The sequence below is a fragment of the Oncorhynchus keta genome, chromosome 10, assembly GCF_023373465.1.
Source record: "Oncorhynchus keta strain PuntledgeMale-10-30-2019 chromosome 10, Oket_V2, whole genome shotgun sequence".
Taxonomy (NCBI): Eukaryota; Metazoa; Chordata; class Actinopteri; order Salmoniformes; family Salmonidae; genus Oncorhynchus; species Oncorhynchus keta.
In genome coordinates, this window is record NC_068430.1 from 81,544,899 (window position 1) to 81,558,628 (window position 13,730).

Here is a 13,730-nt window from a genome sequence, read left to right on the forward strand (position 1 = left end):
CACTCTCCTTCCATCCCTCCTTTATTACACCATCCCTCCACTCTCCTTCCATTCCTCCCTCCACTCTCCTTGCATTCCTCCCTCCACTCTCCTTCCATCCCTCCCTCCACTCTCCTTCCATCCCTCCTTTATTACACCATCCCTCCACTCTCCTTCCATCCCTCCCTCCACTCTCCATCCTTCCCTCCTCCCTCCACTCTCCTTCCATCCCTCCCTCCACTCTCCATTCATCCCTCCCTCCCTCCTCCCTCCACTCTCCATCCATCCCTCCCTCCTCCCTCCACTCTCCATCGATCCCTCCTCCCTCCCTCCTCCCTCCACTCTCCATCCATCCCTCCTCCATCCACCCTCCTTCCTCTCTCCACCCATCCCTCTCTCCTCCCTCCACTCTCCATCCATCCCTCCTCCCTCCACCCTCCTCCTCCCTCCACCCATCCCTCTCTCCTCCCTCCACTCTCCATCCATCCCTCCTCCCTCCCTCCTCCCTCCACTCTCCATCCATCCCTCCTTTCTCTCTCCTCCTGTGGAGAAAACAGAGTTTTTCATGATGGACAAAATAAAGCTGAAAAAGAAGAAAGTTGTTGCTGTTTTTTAAAAATAAAACACACACAGTCAAATAATAAATCAGCAATTGTTCCTCGCTGGTAAATCTGTAATAAAACAGAGTTAGAGCTCAGTGTGTCTGAGTGTAGGTGTGAGTGTGTGTGTGTGTGTGTGTGTGTGTGTGTGTGTGTGTGTGTGTGTGTGTGTGTGTGTGTGTGTGTGTGTGTGTGTGTGTGTGTGTGTGTGTGTTTATGTATGTGTGTGTGTGTGTGTGTGTGTGTATGGTGTGTTTATGTGTGAGTGTGTGTGTGTGCATTTGTGAGTGTGTGTGTGTACTTACTGTAAGGAACACATTCATACTGTATCTCCAGGTATTTGTATGTACCAGGACAGGGGTCTGGAAACACATCTACTCCTGCTATCACTACACACTGGGTCCTGTTGTTACACCTAGAGAGACAGAGATGGAGGAGGGAGAGAGAGAGAGGGAGGAGGCAGGAGGGAGGAAGGAGAGAGGGAGAGAGGAGGGAGAGAGAGCGGGAGAGAGGGAGGAGGAAGATAGGAGGGAGGGAGATTGGGAGGGAGAGAGAGAGAGAGAGAGAGAGAGAGAGAGAGAGAGAGGGAGGGAGGGAGTGAGGGAGAGAGAGAGAGAGAGAGAGAGAGAGAGAGAGAGAGAGAGCAAGAGGGAGAGAGGGAGGGAGGGGGAAGAGAGGGAGAGAGGAGGGAGAGAGGAGGGAGAGAGGAGGGAGAGAGAGTGGGAGAGAGGGAGAAGGGAGATAGGAGGGAGGGGGATTGAGAGGGAGGAGAGAGAGAGAGAGAGAGAGAGAGAGAGAGAGAGAGAGAGAGAGAGAGAGAGAGAGAGAGAGAGAGAGAGAGAGAGAGAGAGAGAGAGAGAGAGAGAGGAGGAGAGGGAGGGAGGGAGGGAGGGAGGGAGGGAGGGAGGGAGGGAGGGAGGGAGGGAGGGAGGGAGGGAGGGAGGGAGGGGGAGGGAGGGAGGGAGGGGAGAGAGAGAGAGGGCAAGAGAGGGAGGGAGGGAGGGAGGGAGGGAGGGAGGGAGGGAGGGAGGGAGGGAGGGAGGGAGGGAGGGAGGGAGGGAGGGAGGGAGGGAGGGAGGGAGGGAGGGGGAGAGAGAGTAGTAGTATTGATTGGGGCTTCAATGAAAACAGTGCTGAGAACCGATCCACTGGTACACACATACACACCTCTGGGCCATGATCTTGAGTGCGTCTGGTAGGTAACACTGTGTGTTCTCCATCTGAAATTGGTCCGCGTCACAGATCTTATCGTCCGTGCGTCCGTAGTTTGCCGTCTCAATCATTATGACGTCACTTCCTAGAAAAGGTCATTTCCATGGAAGACAAAATGGATGAATTCAGCTGTTTAAAAGTATTTTCAGAAGTATTGGAAATGTGAAACAAAGGGTCAAATATAAAATGTGTCAAAGCAGTGAGACTAGTTATAATGTATCATTCTAGTAAAGCAGTGAGACTAGTTATAATGTATCATTCTAGTAAAGCAGTGAGACTAGTTATAATGTATCATTCTAGTAAAGCAGTGAGACTAGTTATAATGTATCATTCTAGTAAAGCAGTGAGACTAGTTATAATGTATCATTCTAGTAAAGCAGTGAGACTAGTTATAATGTATCATTCTAGTAAAGCAGTGAGACTAGTTATAATGTATCATTCTAGTAAAGCAGTGAGACTAGTTATAATGTATCATTCTAGTAAAGCAGTGAGACTAGTTATAATGTATCATTCTAGTAAAGCAGTGAGACTAGTTATAATGTATCATTCTAGTAAAGCAGTGAGACTAGTTATAATGTATCATTCTAGTAAAGCAGTGAGACTAGTTATAATGTATCATTCTAGTAAAGCAGTGAGACTAGTTATAATGTATCATTCTAGTAAAGCAGTGAGACTAGTTATAATGTATCATTCTAGTAAAGCAGTGAGACTAGTTATAATGTATCATTCTAGTAAAGCAGTGAGACTAGTTATAATGTATCATTCTAGTAAAGCAGTGAAAGACTAGTTATAATGTATCATTCTAGTAAAGCAGTGAAAGACTAGTTATAATGTATCATTCTAGTAAAGCAGTGAGACTAGTTATAATGTATCATTCTAGTAAAGCAGTGAAAGACTAGTTATAATGTATCATTCTAGTAAAGCAGTGAGACTAGTTATAATGTATCATTCTAGTAAAGCAGTGAGACTAGTTATAATGTATCATTCTAGTAAAGCAGTGAGACTAGTTATAATGTATCATTCTAGTAAAGCAGTGAGACTAGTTATAATGTATCATTCTAGTAAAGCAGTGAGACTAGTTATAATGTATCATTCTAGTAAAGCAGTGAGACTAGTTATAATGTATCATTCTAGTAAAGCAGTGAGACTAGTTATAATGTATCATTCTAGTAAAGCAGTGAAAGACTAGTTATAATGTATCATTCTAGTAAAGCAGTGAGACTAGTTATAATGTATCATTCTAGTAAAGCAGTGAGACTAGTTATAATGTATCATTCTAGTAAAGCAGTGAAAGACTAGTTATAATGTATCATTCTAGTAAAGCAGTGAGACTAGTTATAATGTATCATTCTAGTAAAGCAGTGAGACTAGTTATAATGTATCATTCTAGTAAAAAGACTAGTTATAATGTATCATTCTAGTAAAGCAAGACTAGTTATAATGTATCATTCTAGTAAAGCAGTGAGACTAGTTATAATGTATCATTCTAGTAAAGCAGTGAGACTAGTTATAATGTATCATTCTAGTAAAGCAGTGAAAGACTAGTTATAATGTATCATTCTAGTAAAGCAGTGAGACTAGTTATAATGTATCATTCTAGTAAAGCAGTGAGACTAGTTATAATGTATCATTCTAGTAAAGCAGTGAGACTAGTTATAATGTATCATTCTAGTAAAGCAGTGAGACTAGTTATAATGTATCATTCTAGTAAAGCAGTGAGACTAGTTATAATGTATCATTCTAGTAAAGCAGTGAGACTAGTTATAATGTATCATTCTAGTAAAGCAGTGAAAGACTAGTTATAATGTATCATTCTAGTAAAGCAGTGAGACTGTTATAAGACTAGTTATAATGTATCATTCTAGTAAAGCAGTGAGACTAGTTATAATGTATCATTCTAGTAAAGCAGTGAAAGACTAGTTATAATGTATCATTCTAGTAAAGCAGTGAAAGACTAGTTATAATGTATCATTCTAGTAAAGCAGTGAGACTAGTTATAATGTATCATTCTAGTAAAGCAGTGAAAGACTAGTTATAATGTATCATTCTAGTAAAGCAGTGAGACTAGTTATAATGTATCATTCTAGTAAAGCAGTGAAAGACTAGTAAAGCAGTTATAATGTATCATTCTAGTAAAGCAGTGAAAGACTAGTTATAATGTATCATTCTAGTAAAGCAGTGAGACTAGTTATAATGTATCATTCTAGTAAAGCAGTGAGACTAGTTATAATGTATCATTCTAGTAAAGCAGTGAGACTAGTTATAATGTATCATTCTAGTAAAGCAGTGAGACTAGTTATAATGTATCATTCTAGTAAAGCAGTGAGACTAGTTATAATGTATCATTCTAGTAAAGCAGTGAGACTAGTTATAATGTATCATTCTAGTAAAGCAGTGAAAGACTAGTTATAATGTATCATTCTAGTAAAGCAGTGAGACTAGTTATAATGTATCATTCTAGTAAAGCAGTGAGACTAGTTATAATGTATCATTCTAGTAAAGCAGTGAGACTAGTTATAATGTATCATTCTAGTAAAGCAGTGAGACTAGTTATAATGTATCATTCTAGTAAAGCAGTGAGACTAGTTATAATGTATCATTCTAGTAAAGCAGTGAGACTAGTTATAATGTATCATTCTAGTAAAGCAGTGAGACTAGTTATAATGTATCATTCTAGTAAAGCAGTGAGACTAGTTATAATGTATCATTCTAGTAAAGCAGTGAGACTAGTTATAATGTATCATTCTAGTAAAGCAGTGAGACTAGTTATAATGTATCATTCTAGTAAAGCAGTGAGACTAGTTATAATGTATCATTCTAGTAAAGCAGTGAGACTAGTTATAATGTATCATTCTAGTAAAGCAGTGAGACTAGTTATAATGTATCATTCTAGTAAAGCAGTGAGACTAGTTATAATGTATCATTCTAGTAAAGCAGTGTAAAAAGACTAGTTATAATGTATCATTCTAGTAAAGCAGTGAGACTAGTTATAATGTATCATTCTAGTAAAGCAGTGAGACTAGTTATAATGTATCATTCTAGTAAAGCAGTGAGACTAGTTATAATGTATCATTCTAGTAAAGCAGTGAGACTAGTTATAATGTATCATTCTAGTAAAGCAGTGAGACTAGTTATAATGTATCATTCTAGTAAAGCAGTGAAAGACTAGTTATAATGTATCATTCTAGTAAAGCAGTGAGACTAGTTATAATGTGTCATTCTAGTAAAGCAGTGAGACTAGTTATAATGTATCATTCTAGTAAAGCAGTGAAAGACTAGTTATAATGTATCATTCTAGTAAAGCAGTGAGACTAGTTATAAAGTATCATTCTAGTAAAGCAGTGAGACTAGTTATAATGTATCATTCTAGTAAAGCAGTGAAAGACTAGTTATAATGTATCATTCTAGTAAAGCAGTGAAAGACTAGTTATAATGTATCATTCTAGTAAAGCAGTGAGACTAGTTATAATGTATCATTCTAGTAAAGCAGTGAAAGACTAGTTATAATGTATCATTCTAGTAAAGCAGTGAGACTAGTTATAATGTATCATTCTAGTAAAGCAGTGAGACTAGTTATAATGTATCATTCTAGTAAAGCAGTGAGACTAGTTATAATGTATCATTCTAGTAAAGCAGTGAGACTAGTTATAATGTATCATTCTAGTAAAGCAGTGAGACTAGTTATAATGTATCATTCTAGTAAAGCAGTGAGACTAGTTATAATATATCATTCTAGTAAAGCAGTGAAAGACTAGTTATAATGTATCATTCTAGTAAAGCAGTGAGACTAGTTATAATGTATCATTCTAGTAAAGCAGTGAGACTAGTTATAATGTATCATTCTAGTAAAGCAGTGAAAGACTAGTTATAATGTATCATTCTAGTAAAGCAGTGAAAGACTAGTTATAATGTATCATTCTAGTAAAGCAGGGAGACTAGTTATAATGTATCGTTCTAGTAAAGCAGTGAAAGACTAGTTATAATGTATCATTCTATTAAAGCAGTGAAAGACTAGTTATAATGTATCATTCTAGTAAAGCAGTGAAAGACTAGTTATAATGTATCATTCTAGTAAAGCAGTGAAAGACTAGTTATAATGTATCATTCTAGTAAAGCAGTGAAAGACTAGTTATAATGTATCATTCTAGTAAAGCAGTGAGACTAGTTATAAAGTATCATTCTAGTAAAGCAGTGAGACTAGTTATAATGTATCATTCTAGTAAAGCAGTGAAAGACTAGTTATAATGTATCATTCTAGTAAAGCAGTGAGACTAGTTATAATGTATCATTCTAGTAAAGCAGTGAGACTAGTTATAATGTGTCATTCTATTAAAGCAGTGAGACTAGTTATAATGTACCATTCTAGCGAATCAGTGAAAGACTAGTTATAATGTATCATTCTAGTAAAGCAGTGAAAGACTAGTTATAATGTATCATTCTAGTAAATCAGTGAGACTAGTCGTAATGTACTTTGATAGTAATGAGGTTGGATGTAGTTGTCTGTCAAAGTAATGAGGATGGAGGTAGGATGGATCTGGTTGTAGACTACTACATCCATCCTCATTACAGTGATAGAATACTACATCCAACCTCCATCCTCATTACAGTGATAGAATACTACATCCACCCTCATTACTTTGATAGACTACTACATCCATCCTCATTACAGTGATAGAATACTACATCCATCCTCATTACAGTGATAGAATACTACATCCATCCTCATTACAGTGATAGACTACTCCATCCACCCTCATTAATTTGATAGAATACTACATCCATCCTCATTACAGTGATAGACTACTCCATCCACCCTCATTAATTTGATAGAATACTACATCCATCCTCATTACAGTGATAGAATACTACATCCAACCTCATTACAGTGATAGAATACTACATCCACCCTCATTAATTTGATAGAATACTACATCCAACCTAATTAATTTGATAGAATACTACATCCACCCTCATTACAGTGATAGAATACTACATCCACCCTCATTACAGTGATAGAATACTACATCCAACCTCATTACAGTGATAAACTACTACATCCACCCTCATTAATTTGATAGAATACTGTAGTAGTCTCATTACAGTGATAGAATACTACATCCACCCTCATTAATTTGATAGAATACTACATCCACCCTCATTACAGTGATAGAATACTACATCCAACCTCATTACAGTGATAGAATACTACATCCATCCTCATTACAGTGATAGAATACTACATCCAACCTCATTACAGTGATAGAATACTACATCCATCCTCATTACTTTGATAGAATACTACATCCACCCTCATTACAGTGATAGAATACTACATCCAACCTCATTACAGTGATAGAATACTACATCCAACCTCATTACAGTGATAGAATACTACATCCAACCTCCATCCTCATTACAGTGATAGAATACTACATCCACCCTCATTACTTTGATAGACTACTACATCCATCCTCATTACAGTGATAGAATACTATTTCCAACCTCATTACAGTGATAGAATACTACATCCAACCTCATTACAGTGATAGAATACTACATCCATCCTCATTACAGTGATAGACTACTACATCCACCCTCATTAATTTGATAGAATACTACATCCATCCTCATTACTTTGATAGAATACTACATCCATCCTCATTACTTTGATAGACTACTACATCCATCCTCATTACAGTGATAGAATACTACATCCAACCTCATTACAGTGATAGAATACTACATCCATCCTCATTACAGTGATAGACTACTACATCCACCCTCATTAATTTGATAGAATACTACATCCATCCTCATTACAGTGATAGAATACTACATCCACCCTCATTACTTTGATAGACTACTACATCCATCCTCATTACAGTGATAGAATACTATTTCCATCCTCATTACAGTGATATAATACTACATCCACCCTCTTTACAGTGATAGAATACTACATCCATCCTCATTACTTTGATAGAGTACTACATCCATCCTCATTACTTTGATAGAATACTACATCCATCCTCCATCCTCATTACAGTGATAGAATACTACATCCACCCTCTTTACAGTGATAGAATACTACATCCATCCTCATTACTTTGATAGAGTACTACATCCATCCTCATTACTTTGATAGAATACTACATCCATCCTCATTACTTTGATAGACTACTACATCCATCCTCATTACAGTGATAGAATACTACATCCATCCTCATTACTTTGATAGAGTATTACATCCATCCTCATTACTTCGATAGACTAATACACCCAACCTCATTAGTTTGATAGACTATTACATTCAACCTCATTACAGCTACAGCACATGATTTCATTACAATCAACTACACACACATACACGCACAAACATATACACACACAGACACACACAGGCACACACACACACACACACACACACACACACACACACACACACACACACACACACACACACACACACACACACACACACACACACACACACACACACACACACACACACACACACACACACACACGCCTACCTGGACAGCGCAGCTCGATAGGGTAGCCCTCACACGCTAGCTCCCTCCTCAGGATGCCGAAGGGAATCGCAGCTCTGGACATAGCTGGGGGGGAGACAACAGTTCATTAATGAACACCTCTTTAAGACAGACATTCTGATTAATAGTTAAGGGATTCCTACCTTCCTCTGTTTGTGTGTATGTGAGAGCGAGTGAGTGTTAGGCAGTCAGTCAGTTAGTCAGTCAGTTAGTTAGTGAGTTAGTTAGTTAGTCAGTCAGTTAGTTAGTGAGTTAATTAGGCAGTCAGTTAGGCAATCAGTCACTTAGTTAGGCAGTCAGTTAGGCAGTCAGTCACTTCGTTAGTTAGTTAGTCAGTTAGGAAATAAGTCAGTTAGTTATTTAGACAGTTAGTAAACCAGAGTTAGTCAGGAAGTCAGTTAGGCAGTCAGTCACTTCGTTAGTTCGTTAGTCAGTTTGTTAGTTAGGCAATCAGTTAGTTAGTTAGTTAGTCATTTAGGTAATCAGCCAGTTAGGCAGTTAGGTAGTTAGGTATTCAGCCAGTTAGGCAATTAGGTAATCAGCCAGTCAGGCAGTTAGGTAGTTAGGCAGTTAGGTAATCAGCCAGGTAGGCAGTTAGGTAATCAGCCAGTTAGGCAGTTATGTAATCAGGCAGTTAGGCAGTTAGGTAATCAGGCAGTTAGGTAGTTAGGCAGTTAGGTAATCAGGCAGTTAAGCAGTTAGGTAGTTAGTCAGTTAGGTAATCAGTCAGTTAGGTAATCAGCCAGTTAGGCAGTTAGGTAATCAGCCAGTTAGGCAGTTAGGTAATCAGGCAGTTAGGCAGTTAGGTATTCAGGCAGTTAGGTAGTTAGGCAGTTAGGTAATCAGGCAGTTAGGCAGTTAGGTAATCAGCCAGTTAGGTAATCAGCCAGTTAGGTAATCAGCCAGTTAGGCAGTTAGGTAATCAGCCAGTTAGGTAATCAGGCAGTTAGGCAGTTAGGTAGTCAGGCAGTTAGGCAGTTAGGTAATCAGCCAGTTAGGTAGTTAGGTAATCAGCCAGTTAGGCAGTTAGGTAATCAGCCAGTTAGGCAGTTAGGTAATCAGCCAGGTAGGCAGTTAGGTAATCAGCCAGTTAGGCAGTTGGGTAATCAGCCAGTTAGGCAGTTATGTAATCAGCCAGGTAGGCAGTTAGGTAGTTAGGTAGTTAGGTAATCAGCCAGGTAGGCAGTTAGGTAGTTAGGTAGTTAGGTAATCAGCCAGGTAGGCAGTTAGGTAATCAGCCAGTTAGGCAGTTGGGTAATCAGCCAGTTAGGCAGTTAGGTAATCAGCCAGTTAGGCAGTTAGGTAATCAGCCAGTTAGGTAATCAGGCAGTTAGGCAGTTAGGTAGTCAGGCAGTTAGGCAGTTAGGTAATCAGCCAGTTAGGTAGTTAGGTAATCAGCCAGTTAGGCAGTTAGGTAATCAGCCAGTTAGGCAGTTAGGTAATCAGCCAGGTAGGCAGTTAGGTAATCAGCCAGTTAGGCAGTTGGGTAATCAGCCAGTTAGGCAGTTAGGTAATCAGCCAGGTAGGCAGTTAGGTAGTTAGGTAGTTAGGTAATCAGCCAGGTAGGCAGTTAGGTAGTTAGGTAGTTAGGTAATCAGCCAGGTAGGCAGTTAGGTAATCAGCCAGTTAGGCAGTTAGGTAATCAGCCAGGTAGGCAGTTAGGTAATCAGCCAGTTAGGCAGTTGGGTAATCAGCCAGTTAGGCAGTTAGGTAATCAGCCAGGTCGGCAGTTAGGTAGTTAGGTAGTTAGGTAATCAGCCAGGTAGGCAGTTAGGTAATCAGCCAGTTAGGCAGTTAGGTAATCAGCCAGTTAGGCAGTTAGGTAATCAGCCAGTTAGGCAGTTAGGTAGTTAGGTAGTTAGGTAATCAGCCAGGTAGGCAGTTAGGTAATCAGCCAGGTAGGCAGTTAGGTAATCAGCCAGTTAGGCAGTTAGGTAATCAGCCAGGTAGGCAGTTAGGTAATCAGCCAGTTAGGCAGTTAGGTAATCAGCCATTAGGCAGTTAGGTAATCAGCCAGTTAGGCAGTTAGGTAATCAGCCAGGTAGGCAGTTAGGTAATCAGCCAGTTAGGCAGTTAGGTAATCAGCCAGTTAGGCAGTTAGGTAATCAGCCAGTTAGGCAGATAGGTAATCAGCCAGTTAGGTAGTTAGGCAGTTAGGCAGTTAGGTATTCAGCCAGTTAGGTAGTTAGCCAGTTAGGTAATCAGCCAGTTCGGTAGTTAGCCAGTTAGGTAATCAGGCAGTTAGGCAGTTAGGTAATCAGGAAGTTAGGTAGTCAGGCAGTTAGGCAGTTAGGTAATCAGCCAGTTAGGCAGTTAGGTAATCAGCCAGTTAGGCAGTTAGGTAATCAGCCAGTTAGGCAGTTAGGTCATCAGCCAGGTAGGCAGTTAGGTAATCAGCCAGTTAGGCAGTTAGGTAATCAGCCAGTTAGGCAGTTAGGTAATCAGCCAGTTAGGCAGATAGGTAATCAGCCAGTTAGGTAGTTAGGCAGTTAGGCAGTTAGGTATTCAGCCAGTTAGGTAGTTAGCCAGTTAGGTAATCAGGTAGTTAGGCAGTTAGGCAGTTAGGTAATCAGCCAGTTCGGTAGTTAGCCAGTTAGGTAATCAGGCAGTTAGGCAGTTAGGTAATCAGGAAGTTAGGTAGTCAGGCAGTTAGGTAGTTAGGTAATCAGCCAGTTAGGTAGTTAGCCAGTTAGGTAATCAGGCAGTTAGGCAGTTAGGTAATCAGGCAGTTAGGTAGTCAGGCAGTTAGGTAGTCAGGCAGTTAGGTAATCAGCCAGTTAGGTAGTGAGGTAATCAGCCAGTTAGGCAGTTAGGCAAAACGGCAGTTAGTTAGTCAGATAGGCAATCAGTCAGTTAGTTAGTTAGTTAGCTAGTTAGTAAGTTAGTTAGTCAGTTAGGCAATCAGTTAGTTAGTTCGTTCGTTAGTTAGTCAGTCAGTTGGGCAATCAGTTAGTTAGTTAGTTGGTTACCTAGTTACTTAGTCAGCTAGCTAGTTAGTTAGCTAGTTCAGTTAGTCAGTCAGTTAGGCAATCAGTTTGTTAGTTAGTTATTTAGTTAGTTCGTTAGTCAGTCAGTCAGTTAGGCAATCAGTTAGTTAGTTAGTTAGTTAGTTAGTTAGTTAGTTAGTTAGTTAGTTAGTTAGTTAGTTAGTCAGTTAGTTAGTTAGTCAGTCAGTTATGCAGTCAGTTAAGCAGTTAGGCAGTCAGTCAGACAGTTAGTTAGTTAGGCAGGTAGTGAGTTATAGCATAGTCAGTTGGTAGTAATTAGGGATGTGATTCCTACCTTGGCCAGAGGGGGCAATGTGAGTTAGGGTGGTGACAGACACAAACAGGAACCACAGTGACAGAGCCATGACGTGGGGGAGAGTCAGGACGCGATACCACCAGGCACGTCAGGAGAGCCTGAGGATGAAGAGGAGAAGAATTTAAGTGAGAGGGAATGTGTGTGTGTGTGTCTGTGTGTGTCTGTGTGTGTCTGTCTGTGTCTGTCTGTGTCTGTGTGTGTCTGTGTGTGGCGTTCGTGTGAGCTGATTCATGTGGCTGTCCACTGATTACGACAATGGTATGCACACCTCCCTCGGCAGAGTTGATGTGTGGTGCTAAAGCAGGGGGAGATCACAGAGTTCGTGACACACACACACACACACAGAGAGAGAGAGAGAGAGAGAGAGAGAGAGAGAGAGAGAGAGAGAGAGAGAGAGAGAGAGAGAGAGAGAGAGAGAGAGAGAGAGAGAGATAAAACAATGGAAAACAGGAAGACAGATTGAGAGGTGGAAAAAGGGAGAGCAGTGTAGAGAGGGAGAAAGATGAGAGAGAGAGAGTGAAAGAAGGACAGAGAAAAACAGTGAGAGATGAAGGGAAAGCTGCCGCTGCACAGTACTCCCTCGTTCCACTGTTACCATGGTGACAGGACGTCACAGTCAGAGAAAGACGGGAGGGTGGGTGGGAAGGAGGGAGGGAGGAAGAGGAGCGAAGAGGAGAGGGAACGAGACAGAGGGAATGAGAGTAAAGGGTTGTCTACACACACACATAATAATATATAATAATATATGCCATTTAGCTGACGCTTTTATCCAAAGCGACTTACAGTCATGTGTGCATACATTCTACGTATGGGTGGTCCCGGGAATCGAACCCACTACCCTGGCGTTACAAGCGCCATGCTCTACCAACTGAGCCAGAGAAGGACAGCATATACACACTCTCCCTCTCTCTCACACTCACACACACACACACACACACACACACACACACACACACACACACACACACACACACACACACACACACACACACACACACACACACACACACACACACACACACACACACACACACACACATTGCCCTTCTGCAACCTTCGGCCATTTTTCAGTAAACGTAAATAAATGATACACCAGACAGGAACTCATCTATTAGAGTGGAATAAGCTGAGGGCGATTGTAAGGTTATCATAAGGTGGTCGTGAGACGATTCTAAGTTGTTTGTTGGGTATTCGTTAGATTTTGAGTTGGGTTTTGAATGTGGTGAAGGAGATCGTTAGGTTGTCAGAAGGTGATTGTAAGGTTGTCATAAGTAGATTATAGGATGTTAATAATAATTGGATTTAAAGACCTTTAAAAAAAACAAGGACACTGTACAGCAATAAAAGAGGGGAAAAGCAAGGATGAAACTAATTACAATTCAAATGTAAATGTAGCTACTTCCTGTCAGCTAGGGCTGAGTGAGGAGGTGGAGCTACATTGGGGGAAAGGACTACTTCCTGTCAGCTAGAGCTGAGTGAGGAGGCAGAACTACACTGGGGGGAAAGGACTACTTCCTGTCAGCTAGCGCTGAGTGAGGAGGCAGAGCTACACTGGGGGGAAAGGACTACTTCCTGTCAGCTAGGGCTGAGTGAGGAGGCAGAACTACACTGGGGGGAAAGGACTACTTCCTGTCAGCTAGCTAGCTAAGCTGAACTTGAACGACAGTTATCCAGTTAGCATATCTCTTGCGTTCAAAAAATTCACCCTGGCTATCTACTCCAATTTCAGAGCACTCTCATCTGAGTGTGCCAGAGTGCAGAATAACTGATTACTTTATGAACACGCAACAAATGCTGAATATGACCGGTGTCAGTAAACATAGGTAAAAAAATATACAGTTAGTCGCGAACACTAGATAACATGTAAACAACCTAACCAGCTCTGGCTAGGGCGAGTAAAATTATCAGAGTGAGGAGTTCTCTCATTTGCGTCTGGAAGTGGCTTGCTAGCCAACTTTAGCCAGTTAGCTTGGGTGCTTGGTTGGGACAAGCAGGCAGGCAAGCTGCAGAAGGACGAGCAGGCTACTTACTATTCCCCATTGTTTATCAGTGCAATTTTGACAGCAAACTAGCTGATAAAGTTACA

General features: G+C 40.5%; 1 protein-coding gene across 1 annotated transcript in view; it reads right to left on the reverse strand.

Annotated features, from left to right (window-relative positions):
• Positions 1-13,730, reverse strand: part of LOC127931966 (adhesion G protein-coupled receptor L1-like) — a 106,900-nt gene that overhangs the window by 56,814 nt on the left and 36,356 nt on the right. Inside the window, exons 2-5 of the mRNA XM_052526124.1 lie at positions 11,624-11,742; positions 8,324-8,407; positions 1,746-1,875; positions 884-993 (exon numbers count right to left, since the gene is read on the reverse strand). Coding sequence (XP_052382084.1) covers positions 884-993; positions 1,746-1,875; positions 8,324-8,407; positions 11,624-11,693 — 394 coding nt within the window. The 5' untranslated portion in view covers positions 11,694-11,742. The remainder of the gene's footprint in view (positions 1-883; positions 994-1,745; positions 1,876-8,323; positions 8,408-11,623; positions 11,743-13,730) is intronic.